This window comes from Protopterus annectens, chromosome 9.part0, assembly GCF_019279795.1.
Source record: "Protopterus annectens isolate FY-2018-M chromosome 9.part0, PAN1.0, whole genome shotgun sequence".
Taxonomy (NCBI): domain Eukaryota; kingdom Metazoa; phylum Chordata; order Ceratodontiformes; family Protopteridae; genus Protopterus; species Protopterus annectens.
Genome location: NC_056743.1, coordinates 1,719,387,557 through 1,719,407,395, shown reverse-complemented (window position 1 = coordinate 1,719,407,395; position 19,839 = coordinate 1,719,387,557). Strand labels below are relative to the sequence as shown.

Below are 19,839 nucleotides of genomic sequence, written 5' to 3'. Positions count from 1 at the left end.
AGACCCATTATAGAGTACATCGCCCCGTTTGATGTGTACCTCTCAAGACGTGCAACAACACAACTGGAGAGGCCGCAGAAATACCTCACTAAAAGAATCACAAGCCTAAAGCAGATGCCCTATGCTGACCATCTAAAAAAACTCCACCTATAATCTGTCGCATATCGTCTACTCAAAGGCAAGCTCTGCTTAATATACAAGGCCATGTCAAATCCAGAGCTGTTGGACATGCTACACTTAAAGAAATCCCAATTCCTCAGAGAGACACGCTCCAGGGATCCAAACCTTTTCATCACAATGAACAAAACATGCTGGGAGGGATAGGTTCCTGACTCAGAGACTCCCCAGCCTCTGGAATAGACTGCCCGTACATGTCAAGCAGAGCGCCTCTTTGGCCCTCTTCAAAAGGAACCTTGATGATTGGATGGGAGATAGGAAATTCACCCTGGGGATCATGTCAGTCGCTCTGCTAGACAGGGGTCCAGGGAAGTAAATACTGTGGGAAGAAATAGCCAGGGAATTGTTATGGCTAGGCTTGTATATGCCCTAGGGCCGATAGCCTAGTACCAACCTATGAACCTATTTTAGCAAAAGAAAAGTAAGTTCAGTCAAACCCTAAAGTAGAAGTAGAGAGAAATGTCTAACATTTCATTTCTCTGGTTATTTTTAACAGAGCTTACCCCCTTCCTTTTTGGCGCTACTAAATTTTGGCTTGAATTGTTTAACAGATGGATACAGATTTCCATTTTGTTTTTATGGAATGTTTAACTGGTAGTTACAAGGTGAGACAAAATTTATTGGTGTCTGGATATTAAAGAATGAATGCATGACTTTTTGCTGCATTGTCTGTGATAGAACATTTGAGAATTTACATGTGGGGCTGCGTTTACTTTGTGTCATTATATCGTATATGAATATGCATGTACCCATGTTCACATTTTTGTTACCCTTTTTTGTAGGAAAAGCTTTTAGTCGAGCTCGACAAATGAATATTGACATTGCCACATGGGTGAGGTTGTTAAGGAGAGCACTTCCAACAGCAAGCACCACTGGTGCCTATAGCCCAGCTGCTCACATGGCAGCAGTACCAGGATCAGAACGTCGATCAAGCCCTCCCTCAAGTTCATTAAGGTAAGACGCTTGAGTGTTTTATTTCTGACAAATATACATTGTTTTCAAAGTTATTTAATTTCTTGAGTGAAATAGTTGAATCAGAAGGGTTAAAGTTGCAGATATGAAGTTCCAAAACACTGGTGCTGGGTAGAACCAGAAGCTAAAACTGCATTGAAAAACGCAGAGAGACAGAACTGAAACAGTTTATTATTGCTCTGCAGTACAGGGGTAATGTGGAGTATTTTTAAGAAATATGTGAAGAGGGGTCTTCTTCAGGTGGCTGTTGGAGACAGCCTGGAGTGTTTAACAGAAGCATATAAAGTGCAGAAGGAATGGGGGCCTAGAGTGGAAGGGGAGCCCACTCTGTACAATTCCAAACTGGTGAAAAAAAGAATAATTATAGAAGTGGTTGGCAATGGAAGCCCCACTACAATAAAAGTGGTAAATAACTTAGAGTTAACAAAACTGAGCTGATCTGTATTCCAGGCTCTGTAAATCTTAGTTATCTTATTTGTTGTTAGGGTCTTCATCTCACAGAAACAAGATACAGTGCTAGATCCTGATCACTGGTCACTGTCAGTGTTGAGTTTATATGTTCTTTGTCTGTGTAGTTGTAGTGCTTCCACTCCATAAAACATGTATTTCCATGAAGAGAGTGGAAGATGCTGCGTTTAAACTCTCTTTCTTTGAAAGATATGCCAGCAGAATGCATTGGGAACTCAGCAGATTTGTGGGCAGCAACACAGATTCTAGGTGGTGCCTGTGAGGGAAGTGTTTTGTAGGATCTACTACTATAGGCATTAACTGTTGTGAGCAGTATGCTGAGATAGAAGAACATAGATCACAGACTTCATTGCATATCAAGGCTAGAGACTTGATGTAAAAAGTTGACTTTTGGTGTTTTGGTTGCTGGTGCTAAGTGGGTTGAAAACCTGACCTACACCAAGGACACATGCTAATGGTGGAAGGGGGCTATGTACCCCTGTTGACCAGTGTGTGTGCACGCTATAAAACCTAGCAGCCCTGGGTAAATACACTAATGGCCAGTGGTGCCAATTTGCCTAGTCTTGGTTACATAGAATATCTCTTTTGAGTTAAAGCTGGATGTAAAACCAATCAGACTGTCAAAAGTGAACTAAAGATTGCTGCACTGAATGTTGAGTCACTGGACATCTTGTGTGTATCCAGGAGACAAGAAGGAAAGGCAGTACAGCATAGTCAGTTGGCTTGGGATCCATAGCCTACTATTCAGGGATAGAACAGACTAGAAATGGTATGGAAATTGTGATGACCAAGAGTATTCTGAAGGCAATGAGAGGATTTTATCAGAATTAGCGGCAGACTCCAGTGTAAAGATAGGGTGGCATTCATAATCTCACATGTACCCCACAACACAGTTGTAATGACAAGGAAATCAGTACATTCAAGCAAGAGTTATAGGATCTGCTAGATAAAGCAGAACAAAACAAGCAAGTGTTGATAATGGAGGACTTGAATGCTCCTATTAGAACAGACAGAGCAGCTTATGAGGACTGATTGGGTCCACATGGGTGGGGAAACAGGAGTAAAGAAGAGGGGCCATGCTAGACTTCTGTCTGGCAAATAGTGTGATGGTGGCCAATATTTGGTTCAGCAAGAGAGACATTCCCAAGATCACATACAAGGGAGGTCAACATGCAGCTCGGGTAGAGTTCCTACTGGTAAGGAAAGGGCATTGGAGTAGAATCAGAGATTGTAAAGTCATCATCTGTGAAATTGTCAACGCCTGGTATAAACCAACCCCTCATGGTTACAATCAACTGCAAGTAGTGGTCAGAGAAGACTGTAAGATCAACAGTGTTTAGGCTAAAGACCTAGAAGTTGTTTGGAGGGAGAGTACAGGACTTCAAGGAAATACTCAAGGCTCTAGCACCTCAGGAAAAAGAAGAAATAATTGAATTTGCAGAATAATGGTACAGTCTAAAACAGCATGTGTGAAGACTGTAGAACATGTATGCATCAGAGACAGGTAAGGTACATTATGAAAGACAGTGTCTGTTTATTTGCTAAGTTTTTCTGCATCGCCACCTATTTTGAGCATTTTCTGGTTGTTAAACTTGATTTCTGCATTAGTAACTGTATTTAGAGCACAACCTAGAGCTGTTTACTGAATTTCCTGTTTGCACTTATTTTAAAAATCGTTTTTTTTCTCAAAACTTGCATTTTATCTGTTTTTGGCCTAGCACTCTTGTGTGGGGTCATTTACTGCACTGTTATAACTTGTTGATACTTGTGAACCTCTGCTATCTCTGAAAAAACAAAAAATCTTGCTTTTTTCCCACTTTTCTGAGATTTAAAAAAGTTCAGTTACAGGCTTGCTGTTCTTGAACTGTTTGTAAGTTTCTGTGAGGCCATTTTTTTCTTGGGCTAAAGGGAAGTCTCTCTGTTGATCAGTGGCAGTGAAAAACATTGAGCAGCCTGCCTGCCCCTGTGGGAGTGGTTACTGACTTGAAACTGTAGTTTTATTGGCCATTTTGGGTCAATTCCAAAACTCCTTCATCTTCCTCTCTTAAAACCTGGTTGCCTCGTGGTTTTGGCATCTTTTCAGGCTTGTTGGCTGTTGGTGAAGATCCCACCAAGAGGAGAAAATGCTGAGAGAAGAAAGGAGACACACTTGAGATTTTAAGTATTTTTCCTCTGTTTATTTGCTAAGTTTTTCTGCATAGCCACCTATTTTGAGCATTTTCTGGCTTGTTAAACTTGATTTCTGCATTAGTAACTGTATTTAGAGCACAACCTAGAGCTGTTTACTGAATTTCCTGTTTGCACTTATTTTTAAAATCGTTTTTTTCTCAAAACTTGCATTTTATCTGTCTTTGGCCTAGCTCTCTTGTGTGGGGTCATTTACTGCACTGTTATAACTTGTTGATACTTGTGAACCTCTGCTATCTCTGAAAAAACAAAAACATAAAAAATCTTGCTTTTTTCCCACTTTTCTGAGATTTAAAAAAGTTCAGTTACAGGCTTGCTGTTCTTGAACTGTTTGTAAGTTTCTGTGAGGCCATTATTTGCTTGGGCTAAAGGGAAGTCTCTCTGTTGATCAGTGGCAGTGAAAAACATTGAGCAGCCTGCCTGCCCCTGTGGGAGTGGTTACTGACTTGAAACTGTAGTTTTATTGGCCATTTTGGGTCAATTCCAAAACTCCTTCATCTTCCTCTCTTAAAACCCTCTTTTGCATGGTTTTGCGAGTTTTTGTGCATAGCGCAACAGCGGGCAGCGCCGCCTAATTGGGTTTAAACTATTCCTGGCGCCACAAATTCTGCTCTTCACTTTTTCCCTTAGAACTGCTCTATCTCTCAATTTAAACACCATATTCTCATTCTAAGGCCCTTCACTGGTCCAATTAAGTAATCCTTCAAGTTAGCACTATTAAACCATAAGCACTACTTACTGTTATACTCTCTACCAATTACCCTGTCCTCTATTGGTCCGTCTTAAATTCAGTTTCCCTGTATTACTCTAGCATGTCCAAAGGTCAGTCAATGGTTTCTTCTCCAGTCCAGCTGGTGAATCTGGGAATTTTGAGGCAATGTTACAACTGTCTCATGTACACGGACAACCCTCTCCTCCTCCAAACAGGTTCAAATATATGTGAGAGATGCAACTATTTAGCCAAACTGGAGGCTGAGCTCTCTCATCTCAAAACTGGTGTAACCAGTCAGGAGGAGAAGGTAACCTCACACAACACAATTCCAGTATTACATGGTCCCACCACATCAGCGAACCAAACACATAAATACACAAAAACATACTCGGAGGCTCTAAATAAAAATCTACCTAAGCAACAGAGACCTCCAAAGCAGACATCCAAGCAAACGCTACCTCAAAACAAAACACGCACAACACATAGCCCACAAAGTCAGTGTGCCAAGCAGCCACAGCCCTTAAGGCTGAATAACACACCTGATACTCTTGTAATAGGTTACTCTATTGTCAGACACACTGACGTCCCGCTCACCAGGCTGAATAAAGAGAAGGTCACGGTGAGCTGCCTGTCGGGTGCTAGGATCCGCCACATAACGCAAGCACTCAGGTCACTCCAAAGCAAATGCAAATATGACTCAGTCATTGTACATGCTGGTGTGAATGACCTGAGACATACCTCCCTGGACTACATGAAAAGAGACATAGAGGAGCTCTCTGATCATGTAGCCCAGGCTGGTATGACCCTGACCTTGAGCAGCATCTTACCCTCACCTAGAATTATGCCACAGTACAAAGACAAAATGATCGATTTTAACAATTGGCTAAAATTTTGGTGTCATTCAAAGGGGATCCAGTGTCTGTCAGCCTGGGATGACATGCTCGACAAGCCACGTTGCTTCGCTAGGGACGGCTTGCACCTGTCACCACTGGGCTTTTGGATATTGGCAAAGGCTCTTGCCACCGCCATAGTGCCTTTTTTAGGCAAGGCTCAGAAGTCAAACCCACCCCCATAGGCAGCACAAGGAACAAGAAATAAGGGTAATGCTGCTAAACACTAGAAGTCTTAACCTCAAGATGCACGCATCGAATCTCTCCTCAGTATGGAGAACATCGATATCTGTGCAGTGACAGAAACCTGGTTCAAGGCTCCATAGAGCACCCCAGCACTACCAGGCTATACCTCATATCATGCTTTTCGGCCCCAAAACCCAGACCAAACCACAAAAGGAGGGGGAGTTTCCATATTTATCAAGGATATCCACACCTCCAGGTTAGTGGCATTGCACGAAGTATCGGAGTCCATCCATGTGCAACTAACAGTGGGCAAGACTGCTTTTCAGTTTATAGCATCCTACAGACCACCCTCTCAAAGTCAGGAATCCCACTCGGCTTTCCTGAAAACATTGGAGAACATGAAGATCTCTCCATACACCATTATATTGGGCGACTTCAACTACCCAAACATTGACTGGGAGCACTACTCAAGCCCCAGCACCTTAGCCCAAAGGTTCCTGGAAATTATAAACTCAAATGCTATGGAACAACTAGTCACCACTCCCACAAGAGGGGACAACATACTAGACCTGATCATTACCAACATGGGGACTCTATGCTCCACACCAGAAGTATATCCCTCATTGGTAAGATCAGACTATAAATTAATTTCACTGGATGTCCACATCCCGACCCCACCGCCAGCCCAGAAAACCGCAGTGAAAAACTCCTCAAAAGCGAACTTCTCACTTCTCAAAACCGAAGTGGAATCCTTCAAGGCCCCAGGGCCAGTGGTAACTGCGGCCCAAACTGCATGATTCTATATAAACGCATTCTACGGACATCTCTAGGAATGCATGGATCATGCTATCCCAAACAAAACCAGGACCCAATCATCCAAAGGCAGGCGTCCAGTCTGGTGGAACCCTACCATAAATAAACTGTACAACAGAAGGAGGAAGCTACTACATGATAGAGCAAAATCCCTAATAGGGAAGGCATCTCTGATCAGTACTAGCAAAAAGTTACGATCCCTCATAAAATCCTCCAAGGCCAGCTTCGAGAGAAAAATTGCACAGGACACCAAAGACAATCATAAGGCTTTTTTCAGTTATGTTAGAAACCTGGGATGCAACTCCCAGACTTGTTCTGAGTTGATTCTAAATGACAAAAAATACACTGAACCCACAGACATCGCCAATATCCTGGCAGACAGGTTCAGTGCAAACTTCTCCACCCCCTCCCCTCCAAAAGAGCAAGTATCTATCCCAGCAGAGGGCTGTCTCCCCAACATCTCTGATGCTCAGGTGAAGGCTGCCCTCTCCAAAGCAAAAAACACTGCTTCCATGGGACCAGATGGAGTCCCAGGTTGCATCCTACATGAACTCCAAGAGGAACTAATCCCTCAAATAAAACAGCTATACAGTCTCAGCCTCACTACAGGATATGTGCCCACAGAATGGCGTACAGCAACAGTGGTCCCACTCCACAAAGGTGGAGCCTCTACGGACCCTGGAAACTATCACCCCATAAGCCTGACTAGCTTAGTCTGCAAGGCTATGGAGAGGATCATCATGGAACTCATAAACAAAGACATTGGGGACCTACAGACACTAGATCCTACCCAGTTCGGCTTTGTCAAGGGCAGATCCTGCTTTTTGAACCTGGTTGACTTCTTCAAAACAGTCACCAAAGCCATAGATGAAGGGAAGGTAGTCAACACAGCCTATCTGGACCTTGCAAAGGCATTTGACACAATACCCCACTCGGGCATCATAGATAAGCTATCCAGCTTAAATATAAACCCCTATGTCACAACATGGGTTGCAAACTGGCTCAAAGACAGAACCAACAGAGTGAGAGTTGCTGGAGCCATGTCAGACTCGAAACCGGTCACAAGTGGCGTCCCACAGGGTTCTGTCCTGCGACCACTCTTGTTCGGTATATACTTTTCCGAGGTACAGGCAAACATGGGAGGACTATGGCTCACCAAGTTCGCAGACGACTGCAAACTGGGCGCCATAATCAACTCTCCAGCTGACACAAACATCCTTCAAAAAGGTCTCACAGAGACAGATAACTGGTGCCAGCACCATGGTTTAAAGCTAAATGCCAAAAAATGTATAGTCACACCCTTTGGCAAAAACAATGTGCCCACAAATTACCACATAGGCAGAAACCCATTAAGTACAGAGAAAGTTATTAGGGACCTGGGGACCCAAGTTGATAGCAATCTCTCATTTGAAAACCACATTGCCAAAGTGGTTAGAAAGACCTTCTACATAGCCCACCTCATCACGAAGGGTTTCACATCTAGATCAAGAGAGGTAATCGTGCCCCTTTATTCATCCCTCATCAGGCCCATCATAGAATACAATGCCCCTTTTGGGATGTACCTTACCCGACACCTGCAGCAATTAGAAAGACCCCAAAAGTATCTCACCAAGAGGATCAAGGGTCTCAAACAGATGCCATATACTGCTCGGTTAAAAAAACTCCAGCTCTATTCAGTTACATACCGCCTACTTCGAGGCGATCTATGCCTGACATACAAAGCTATGTCAAATCCAGAATTAATGGACATGCTCCACCTCAGTAAATCTAAATCCCTTAGAGCCACACGCTCGAGGGACTTGAACCTCAGCACAGAAATAAATAGAACTTGCTGGAGGGACAGGTTCATAACCCAGAGGCTCCCTTCGCTCTGGAATAGAATTCCAGTTCATGTGAGGCAGAGCACCTCACTGAATCTCTTCAAGAAGAATCTCGATAGGTGGATGGGGGATCGTAGGTTTGTCCCAGGGATTACTCCCGTGTCACTATTAGACAGAGGCACAGTAAACTAAACCTTAAAAAGGGCACAGTATACTCAAATCAAGGGGTGGCGTAAGCCATACTGAATCGGGCTAGGCTTATAATTGCCCCGGGGCAGATAGCCTAGTATGAACCTATGAACCTATGCAGAAATCCAGAAAGTCGTCCGAAGAATGGAGTGCAGGAAGACGAGAGAGAAAGAGAAAAGATAGACCAATTCCCCTCTAGGATGACACTGCTGTAGTTAACTCAGGTATTTGTCGTTTTCTTATTATAAAACTGCCATGTATAGCAGAAGTGATGCAGTACTTGCTCTGTCATACTCTTTCAAATGGGCAGAACTCCCAAAGCAGGAAGGCCGTTGCTTACAATGCCTCTTACTTTGTTAGCCTGTTGGGAATGTGACATTCCTCTGGCATGCAGAGTTCTTTAAGTGCCAGTAATTTTGCTTATTTTCTTACCTTTTGTAAACGTAATGAAGAAAGAGCTGTTTTGAATCATTAGTTGGTGCTTTTTGTTTGTCTGGAAAGTGTCCATTAATTTATGATGCAGAAAAGCAAACACAGATGCCAAGAACTGATCAAAAAACAATAGTCAGTGATCAAGAAAGAATAAGCAGAGAAGCACAGAAAGCCCCCTGATGAATCTCTTGTATTTAGAAGATGCTTTCAAGACCTTGTTAAATATGTTGTATATAGTACAGTAGAGAGTTGATTATCCGAACATTGATTATCTGAAATGTCAATTATCTGAACCAGCCTTCCAAAATTTTCAGGCAGGAATAGTCATAAAGTCTGACTATGTAAACATTATACATATTCGCTTGAGCATGCTTTTTGAGCTTGTAGCCAGCTCGTGTGTGAAAAATATTCTTTATTGTCCAGTGGAATTGCTGAATGGTTGAAAAGTGTATTCCTGCATGCAGAAAAAAAAACAAGATTTTAGAAGTTTTTTATCTGGTTCAATTACGTGTTTGATTATCCAAACACCAAACAGTTTGGTTATCCGAACTACCCTAGGTCCCAAATAGTTCGGATAATTGACTCTCTACTGACATTTTTCTTTGTATAAGCATAGTATTGGTAGTTTGAAATATGAGCAGCAAAACATGACCCAGAACATGGTTATTTTACTTTATGGAAAGAAGAGGCAGTTTCAGCAAATAATGAAAATGCTGTTTGGGCTGACCACCATAAAATGTTGCAAAAACTTTTATTTCAGTCTAATATCCCATAAGGCAATGCACATATTTCTTTCCCTTTATGAAGCAGTGATTCACATAGTAAAACCTTTTTTTTCTTGACATGAAGGGTAATGTGCATTGATTGAATTTTCCTATGTAAGATTTTGATAGTATACCATGAAATGCAAGCATATTATAAAAGCCCTTCATCCTATGATGTCTAACGCCTTCTCTCTAGACAACCAAACATGGTATTCATCATTGTTGCACCAAAACCTTCCACCCCTGTCTGCTTCTGCTGTAAGGACATTGATGTTTATTTATCAGTCTCTCTCTCTCTCTATTTATTTCATAACAGGGCAAGTGGATTGGTCTAAAGATCTTTTTCATCCATAACTCAAGCCAATTGATAGATATAACAGTAAAGTAGATAAGCAGTATTAATTATAATGGACAGTGAATGCATACTGTTCAGTACAGTAGGTAATATGCAAGTAATATGTTCTGGCACAGAATACTATGATCAGTTATATAACTTAATATCAGAAGTGTAGCCAAGGTCGGACAAAAGGATAGCCAACCTGGGTACAAGGTGTTCGGGAGCGTGACTGACAAGATCCATTTTTTATATTGTTTTTGCTTGTCATGCAAATGTGAGGGTGTGACAGCCACCTGACACTATAAACATATATACAGTATAATGTGTACCATGCTGTAACTGGATGGTTATCATTCTGTGGTACGTATCTGTCACTACACTGCTGTATATATATTAAGCAGACACTTAATTCTCATCACAATTTTCAACCTCAACGTAGTGCTCATCTCCCAAATTGAGTAGGGCAAAACATGATAACCCTGATGTAAATTTGTATTTACCTACCCCATTCATCATCACAGCTAAAAGCAGCAGCTTTGTTGGATAAACACCTACACCTTGACAGAGCCTTCAGAGGGAGTAAAACACTCAGAAAAAAACAGTGAATTAAATGTATTACATCAATTAATGCATTAATCAATACAAAATAAATAACCAATCAAAGGCCTCAATCTTAAATCTCTAGTAAGACCAGAAGGTCTAAATATTATACTTCAAAATACAGATGCTTTCCCAATAGAAAAGTTGTTGTTCAACAGATTAACTTCCAATAAAATGGGGTGTCATTTTAAATAAAGCAAAGGCCAAAAGCAATCTGTTGTTGTTATGATGATGATGATGATGTAAAACATGTTCAGCAATAGGATATTCTTTTTTATTTTGCCTTATGTCTCAAAAATGTTCAATTAGTCTATCACTAAATCTTCTTTTAGTTTCACCCACATAGAATAAATCACAGGGGCACTAAAGTAGATAATACCTTTGCTAGCAGGCAGCTGGAACATAATTGCTGAATATGTAGATGCATTTTTTATACATATTTGGACCAGCAGTAGGTAGCATTCTGATATCACCTGAGAAATTTGGGATCTGCAGGAGATTACTTTGGGTCATTCTGGGACAGCATCACTTTCAGTTCAAAGTGTTGGCATGTGGACTTTACTCAGCCCACAGGGTGTTTACCCAGTGTTGGCCATGGTGGCTAATACAGGGAATGATCTTCATGAATTTTCTTACATGGATTACTAGCTTCTGGTAGCCCCTTCTGAAAATCTCCTAAAACATCCCTACAGTGGGCACTTCTGTTTTTGTGTGGTAACCATGAATTAAAGGAAGCCTTCTGTGACTCCTGATCAAGAGCTTGCTTATACTGGCGCACAGATGGCACTTCTCAGTGTCAGTCATCCCTGCCTTTAGAGAAAGCCCTGGAGATCTTTGATTTGGCCCTCCTGAGTGAGGATGAAGCTGATGGTCCAGACATGGATTCTACAGATCCTTTTTGACTAACTGGCTGCTCTGATCTTCATGGTATCACTTGGATTCCGAAGATAGTAAGATATTCATGTGTATCACTGTTGCAGTAGCCTAGGTTATATGAGTTATATAGCTGGCAAGCTACCAAAGCTTTCAGGGCACCTTCCATGTACTTAAACCATTAGTCAGCTTGAGTTGAGCTGACCAAAAGTCAGATTTGGGCAACAAGCCTTTCAGAGCTTTCCTGCCACCAAAGAGAGTGCTTGTTTGCAGGCGTTTGAGGATCAATGGACAGCTAGTATACTTCCATTGCTGGGCAAATAAGTTTCTTTTGGGAGAAAAAAAACTTCTGCTTTATTTTTTTTATGATAGAAAACTTATAAAAAACTGACAGACTTCAAAGAATTTTTCTCAGGTAGATAGCAAATGTTGGAGGATTGATGGGAAAGACATACAGGAGAACATACATTTTGGGAATGTAATAAGTTGGCAGGATTTTAAAAGTCCATGTAGAGAACTCTGTCAGAAATATTGCATGAGCAAATGGCTGTAACTAAGGAAAGTATTCTTTTGAGCTGGGACACAGGATCTGAATTGCCTAGATATCATAGTAAGGCCTTGCTAAATTTAATTTTCTTGCCTGCCAAAAAAGCAAGTACTAGAATATGGAAAGCAAAATCTAAACCAAATGTATTTGAAGTAACAACATTATAAAAGAGATAAAATAACTCGAGAGATCTTTGGAAAAGGAAGGAAAAGACTATATAGAAATAAATGCAAATTATCAGAACAATATATTTATAAGAATATTGAGAAGGAGGAGTGAGGTTCAAGAGAAGGCATAATTGAGGAAATTATGTAATGTTGGGACTGATGGTAATTGTAAAGAAAAAAAAATGTGAAGTATATTGTATTTAAGTCGAAAATGTTAATATGGTTTGTTTTCTTTTCTGTTGATGTATGTTTGCCTACGTATTAAATAATTAAAAAAATATGTTAAAACAGAAAGAAAAATGGATCCTTCTACTTCTGAAAAGATCAAAAGTGTTTGAACCTAAAATGGTTATAAAGGGGCAGATTGTATTGCCTCCACATATTTCTGAGTCAGATTCAGAGGAGAGTGTGGCTTTGGGCAGTACTCTTGAAGAATTCTCTTTTTCTGAAACATTTCCAGAATGAATCAGTGGTTTAAGTGGGAAAACAGTGAAATTTCTCAGTCCCACAGGAAGTATTCTGATTTGTTACAGATTGATTTTCCAGAACATACTCCTATTCTATCTGCTTTGAAGGATGTTTTTGTTACAGCCTACAGTTTCTCTGACAGACAAGTCAGCCCAATGTCCCCAAGAAAGCAGACAATATGAAGTACCTCATTCTTTTAAGTTTTTGTACACTCACCACATATCAGACCAAGAAGCTATTGTTTTAGGGGATCCAGCTGCTGCTAAACATTTGCTTAGTAATAATTCCTCTTAAAAGTGTGTTCTTCACAGCACTTGTTTTTAGAATTCTAAATTATAACGTTTTTGCTTATGAGAATGTGAGGAATGAGGAATGTTTTGGTATCTGTTTCCTCTTACGATAAGAAATATACTGTGTGCAACTTGGTGTCTGCTGTGTCTCAAGTGACTACCCAATGTTAAAAATGTGCTTATGATTCTGCTGATATCACCTGCAGGGCTGCTGCCACTTAAACCATTACAAATAGGTTTGCCTGTCTGCATTCTCAAAACCTCCCAGAGGATGTCAAAAAATTAAATTTTGAATTCTCCCTTGGACAGAGAACTAGTTTTTGGACCTTCTGCAACAGAGGATATTCAAAAATGTGACAGGAGAGGAAAGATGGTTTGATGGCTCGCTTATATTTTTCAGCCCTCCTTCTCAAAGTTTCCCAAAGACTTCAGTAGTCCCACTCCAACTTTCATTAAAAAGCAAAATCAGCAGACCCAACAAGCTGCTGATACTCAAACATTTAAAAAACAGTGAAAGGGAGGTTCCAAACAGAAAGCAGGAATCCCCCAAAACAAAGGAAAATTTACTACGTATAAATGACTGTATGAAAGACCCCACACACACACTGGTAGTCCCTTAATCCTTCCAGAACATCTGAACCTCCATTTCTGTCACTTTTGACAACAGATAGTTTCAGACAGATGGGTTCTGAGATCTGTAATCTGCTAAGGTTAGTGGGAGCCTTTCCCTCCTTTTGGCAGATTCCTCCTTAGCTGCAAAATTAGATTCTCATTTTTCCCTTCTGTCATTCAGTGTTTGTTTGCCCAGAGAGCGATAAAAGCTGTTCCCCCTGCTTATGAGAAGAATGGTTTTATTCCAGGACATTTCTGATGCCAAGGAAAGAAGATTCTTGGAGACCAATTCTGGATCTTTTCTTTCTGAATCTGTCTGTGAGAGTACTGTAGTTCAGAATGCCGTCACTTCACAATTTATTGCTCCTTATTCCCATTTTGCAATTTCCAGTGACGTTTGATTTAAAGCATGCATATTATCACTTTCCTTTAGATCCAGCTTTCAGGAGTTCATTTTTTTTTTTTTTGTGACTAGATCACATTCTCAGTTCTCTGCATATACTTGGTGTATATACTGCTCCAAGAGTGTTCACAAAGTGTCTGACTTCTGTGACAGCCAAGTGCATGATATTTGCCTTTTCCATATTCAGATGACTTGCTAATCTTTGCAGAGTCTTTTCCAAAGTGTCAGGAATCTCTTAGGTAGATGGGGGATCTTCTACAGAAAATGGAATTCTGGGAGAAATCGAAGAAGTAAATGAATTGAAAAGTTGCACCACTAAAACAAAGTGGGATACATTATAAAGCACAAGTTCAAATAGAAAGAAAAGTATTCCAGCACCACAACTACCAGTATAAAAAGCTTTAATAAACCACTTGATAAAATACTGCAAGTTACACTCATATATGTGAGAAACTCATCAAATAGAAGCAGTGAACCTTACCATATAAGAATTGAGTAGTGTAATTGATGGTCACATTTTTTTTAACTTGATCTTTAATTGTTTAGTATGTATATAAGGACTTCTTTTTGTTTGTTGTAGTTATTTGCATGAAGAAGCTATCTTGGCAAAAGTGTAACTTGTGTTTTGTCAAGTATTTTATTAAAGCTTTTTATACTGGAAGTCATGGTGCCAGAAATTGAAGATGTCTTGTCTAACTCCTCCTCACAGGATTGTTTCCCTGGGGTGCTTCCTTGGACATTTCAGTCTAAAGAACTTTTCTTCCAAGGGAAAAGAATTCTGTATTTAGATCAATCCCTGTATTTTCCACACTGACTACCATCTCAGCAAAATAATTCCTCAGGATTCTGGATCTCATGGCATCTGTGATACTCATGATACCCTTTGCAAGAGTTCACAAAAGAAAAAACATTGGTACCTGAAATCTTTTTAGTCCCAGCCTGGCATGAACATTTCATGACATTTCACATCCCAGTCTTGGGGTTTGTGAAAAGGGAGATTTTGTGGTGGAAATGCTAAATTTTTCAGAATTGTCCCTTCCTGTTGTAGCACAGTCACAATAATAAATAAAAAGTGAAGGATTTTATCTGGGAGCGGAAGGGGGCAAGGATCAAGTGGGATAAAGTTGATCCTTGCAATAAAACAAGATGGTTTTAGGATTACCTGATTTGAGGGGATATTTTAGAGCTGCAAAGTTAAGGCTCATATTGATAGCACAAACAGAAATCTATAATTGTAAGTAGAAGGGATGATGATGAAGTTGTGGGGGATTCAAGAAATAAGGTGAGAATAGGATTTTGGATGCAGATCCTTAAGGAGAATAAAAACAGCTACACAAAATATTATATTCATTAAGTAGCAGAAAATTCTAAGAACTAAGCCAATATGAGGATGGAGAAAGGAGATTTTGTTGATAGAGATGACTGCAGACTGAGAATAGGCAAGAGGGGACTGGAATTTACTAGGGAAAACTGGGAAAGGAACCAAGGTATTGGGAGTAAGTAACTAGAGAGAGGGAAATATAATAGAATGGGAAGATGCGAAGAATACATTTGGACTGCAGGATAGAGACTACCTTTCCTGTCAGGGATTGCTAGAGTACAGGCCATACCTCTCAACTGTCCCTGATTTTGGCTCAAATTTTAACTCTGTACCTCTTAATCCCTCCTAAAACTAGTGACTTTTGGAGGAAAGGTGGTGAATTACACTTAATGAATAATGACAGTAATTAAGAGTTATAAACTTCTTTTACTTCAGAAAATGTGTATTAATTCATATGCTCTGATTCTGTCGATGTTTTAAGTTAATAGCACTAACATTTTAAAAGTGTCCCTGATTGTCCCAAATTTTTTCTTGACTTGTCCCTGATTCTGTCAAAATTTGTCCCCAATTAGTTGAGAGGTCTGGTACAGGCAAATAGAAAACGATAGGGGAATCCTAAGTGAAAGACCTGCTCTGGTAAAGTTAGTTGATTATAGAACAGAAGCTGCTGTTAAAAAAAGATAATTAGTAGGGCATATAAAATATTACACTGTAATTATAGGAATCGATCAGAAAAGGTTGATTGTGAGGAGAGATTGGATAAGCAATTCACAAGGAAACAGTGGGAGTACATATGTATGGCTCCCAAATATGCAACAAATTCTAGAAGATTTAGGATTTTTTCTTTGAAGTATTTGCATAGGTATTTTTATATACTCCAAGCAGACTCCAAATAATTTTCAGGTAGATGCCAAATGTTGGAGGTTTGAGGGAGAAGAAAGATGTAACTTCAAACATATGTTTTAGAAGTGTAATGAGTTGACCGAAAACTTCCTAAAGAGTACATTGTCAGAAATATTGGGTGAATAAATGGGTGTAACTAAGGAAATTATTTTTTGAGCTGGGATACAGGATCTGAATTGCTTAGACATATTAAGATGTTATTAATTTTAATTGTAGTGGTCACCAAAAAGCAATTACTTGAAAATGGAAATCAAAGTCTAAAAGACTGTATTTCAGTTGAACACTGTAACATAGATACATGAACTGGAATTGGGATCTTTAGAAAACGGACCTGGTAACAACTTAGGTCCACCTGGCCAGATGGTCCAATCCAGAATCAACACTCCTACCACTAATTTGAGTAACTCTGAGATGAGGAACTTTGATTTTGGAGCATGGACCACTAAACCGTTTCTCTTTAAACCAGGTACTGTAAACAAAAACTTTGATACGAACATTGAAAATCTACTTAGCGATTTTAAAGATAAACTTTACACGTATAAAAATAACCAAATGGAAATAGATTATTTGAGAGAATGTTTACATGTACAATGGGTATCGAAGGGCCTACGTTTCTTTAAATTCACAAATAATGTGCAGTCGGGTTCGAGGTTGTATGACCAGTTATGTGAAATATTTAACAAAGCAGGCTTAGAAATGTTGAATTGTATGATCATGGACTATGAAAAGAAAGCAGACAAATTATTGAATGAATTGAATGTTTTGAACAATAGGCTGACTAGTGATGTAAAATTTTTAAGTACTAAAAATGAATATGAAAGAACATTTGAGGAGGTTGACCAACATTGTTTAAGAATATTGAACCGTAAAATAAGGAAACTAGAATGGGATTTAATTGAATACCTTGAGGGTAGAGCTTTCCCTTTGCCTAACACTAGAAATTGGGGCACCAATAATTTTGAAAATATTTTTTATAATGAGAATGAAAGCAGCATTCAGGATAATCATGTTAACTTAGGTTTGGAAGCTCCAAGGCAAAGTGAAAGGATTGCGAAGAAAAGTAGGAAACAATCCACACGGGATTTTCATTATCCCCCCAGGGGGGAGGGGGCGGAGATACCAACGCAACAATTGGAATCAACCTCAGAAATAAGTCTGCTTCCAGTAATACCTTTCTCTTTCGAGACATTTTTAGTGGAAGCAAAACAGATTGTGTTTAGAAGTAACAATTTTACAATATATAATATTACAGATATGGAACTCACACAAGAGTTTTTTGATCTATTTTCCAAAGGATTTCAATATGTCCCTATTAAACCGGTTTTTACCCCTGATATCTTGATCGATTTAAAACTATTCATGAGACAATTGAATCTGACCATATTTTTTAAAGGACAAAAGACTATTGCTAATGAACTAACAAGGAAAAGCATCTTTAATCCCCCTATGCACCCAACCTTAAAAGTTTTTGAAGAGTTAGTTGAAAGGGATATTAGGGGAATAGAATGACAAACAAACAACAACACCCCTAACAATTTGAGTGATAAGGAGGTAGAGTTGATTAATCGTTTAAGACAGGAAGGGTGCAGGGTTATGAAACCTGATAAGGGGGGTGGAACAGTCTTGATGTATAAGGCAGATTATGAGGCCCACATACACAATATGTTACAGGATGGGAATCAGTATGAGTTAGTTTCCAAAAAACGAAATAAACATTGCTTATGCTAAAATTAAATACCAGCTCTATGACCACCTCTTGCAGAAAGTTATAAATGAACAACTTTACAACTATTTGTTTGTGGATAAACCAAGAATTGCACAAATCTTTGGTATTCCCAAGACGCACAAGACTTTAGAACCACTTAAGTTTAGACCAAGAGTGGCGGGTTCAGGTAGTATTACGGAACTGCTGGCCAAATACATTGACACAATTTTAAAACCTTTTGTAACTTCCATAGTTCATATCTGTAAGGATTCTTGGGATTTTTTGAGACATGTTGATCAAAGTTTATTCAATTCTCAAGTCTTGTTGGTCACAGTGGATGTGGTGGAGCTTTTTCCAAGTATTCCACATAGAATAGGACTAGAATGGTTTGGTCAGATATTGGCAACTGAGGTGGGCCAACCCCCCACAACTATCAATCTGATATTAGAGTTCATGGAAATTTTCCTAGAGAACAATTTCATTCATTTTAATGGAGAATTTTATCGTCAAAGGTGTGGCAATGGGTGCCTCGTGTGCCTCCTTATATGCAAATATTGTTCTGTACTTTTGGGAAAAGAAATTTGTTTTTTCCAGTAAATGGTATCAAGACATTTTGCATTATAGAAGGTTTTTAGATGATATTTGCATTTTTGGAGGGGTAGTGAGGAGAGTTTTTGATTTTATACATTATGTTAACAATACAACAGCGTTTCTAAAGTTTACACACAATATAGACAAGAATGAATTGCATTATTTGGATATAACCATTGTTAAAGACCATGGTAACCAATGTTTTCAATCCAAATTATATAGAAAGAGTTCATTCTCCAATTCCTACCTTCACTACAATAGTGGACACCCGCACTTCCAAAAAAGGGGCATCATCAAGGGACAGTTGATCCGGGGACTTCAATAAGGAGGCACGCACTCTAAAAAGTTTTTTCTTAGAGAAAGGTTACCCAGACAAGTTATTTGATGATTTGTTACAAGAAATTAGACAAAAAAGGGATACTTTGTACCCCCCATTGTTGGGAACAGGTTCTACTAATCTTTTACAGAAGAACCACCAGAACACAATGGATGGTAGAAACAGTTTTATATACACTTATAATAGGAACTCTGAAGATATTGAGGGGATTGTTTCCAAATACTGGCCTATCCTTAGTCTACATGAAGAAACAAAAACTTTTGTTTCAGATCGGCCACATTTTGTTAGAAAAAGGAATAAGAACTTGAAGGAAGTTTTTGAAATTAAGCAAATGTTAGAGATTGACAGAAACAAAAGGAAAGTTGGTACATATGCATGTGGCAAGTGTAAGCAATGCCATGCTATGGTTAATCAGGGTCAGATTGATATTCCTTCTAGGAAATTTTATTTTATTTAAAAAAAATACTACAATTGTGGTACGAAGGGGGTAGTTTATTTAGGTATATGTAAAACCTGTGATAGTTTTTATGTAGGGAAAACAGAGCAACACTTAAGGAGGAGGATCTATGAACATTTTAATGATGTTGTTAAACAGAAGGAGAGTAATGCCTTTTATAAACACTCTTTAATATGTAAAGAAATGAACATTAAATTTATTGTATTAGAGCAAGTAGCACATGACACCAGAGGTGGTAGCTGGGAAACAAGGTTAGAATATCGTGAACTATACTGGCAATTGAAATTGAATTCTTCCAAGTTTCCCGGTTTGAATGACAGTATCAATATTATGAGTGTTTTAAAACTAAGAAAAGCTCGCCTTTAACAACATTATTATTATTTTTAACAACATTACTTTTGACAACACTATTAACATTTTTATAGCTACCCTCCTCTTGCTATGCAACATGTAGTATATAACATTTTTATACTTCAATATTTCTATATTTTTATATTTTTATATATTTAATCTGATGGCATCACAGCAATTTTACATATATTTTATCCCTTATACCTCTTTAACAGTACTTGTATTTGTATGTTTTTCCTGTATGTTTTTTCATTGTTTTGCATTGGC

General features: G+C 39.1%; 1 protein-coding gene across 1 annotated transcript in view; it reads left to right on the top strand.

Moving 5' to 3' along the window:
• The window catches only part of LOC122812231 (serine/threonine-protein kinase N1-like), a 2,446,550-nt gene that overhangs the window by 1,569,122 nt on the left and 857,589 nt on the right, over nt 1-19,839 (top strand). The window contains exon 11 of the mRNA XM_044084586.1: nt 960-1,131. Within this exon, the coding sequence (XP_043940521.1) occupies nt 960-1,131 (172 nt within the window). The remainder of the gene's footprint in view (nt 1-959; nt 1,132-19,839) is intronic.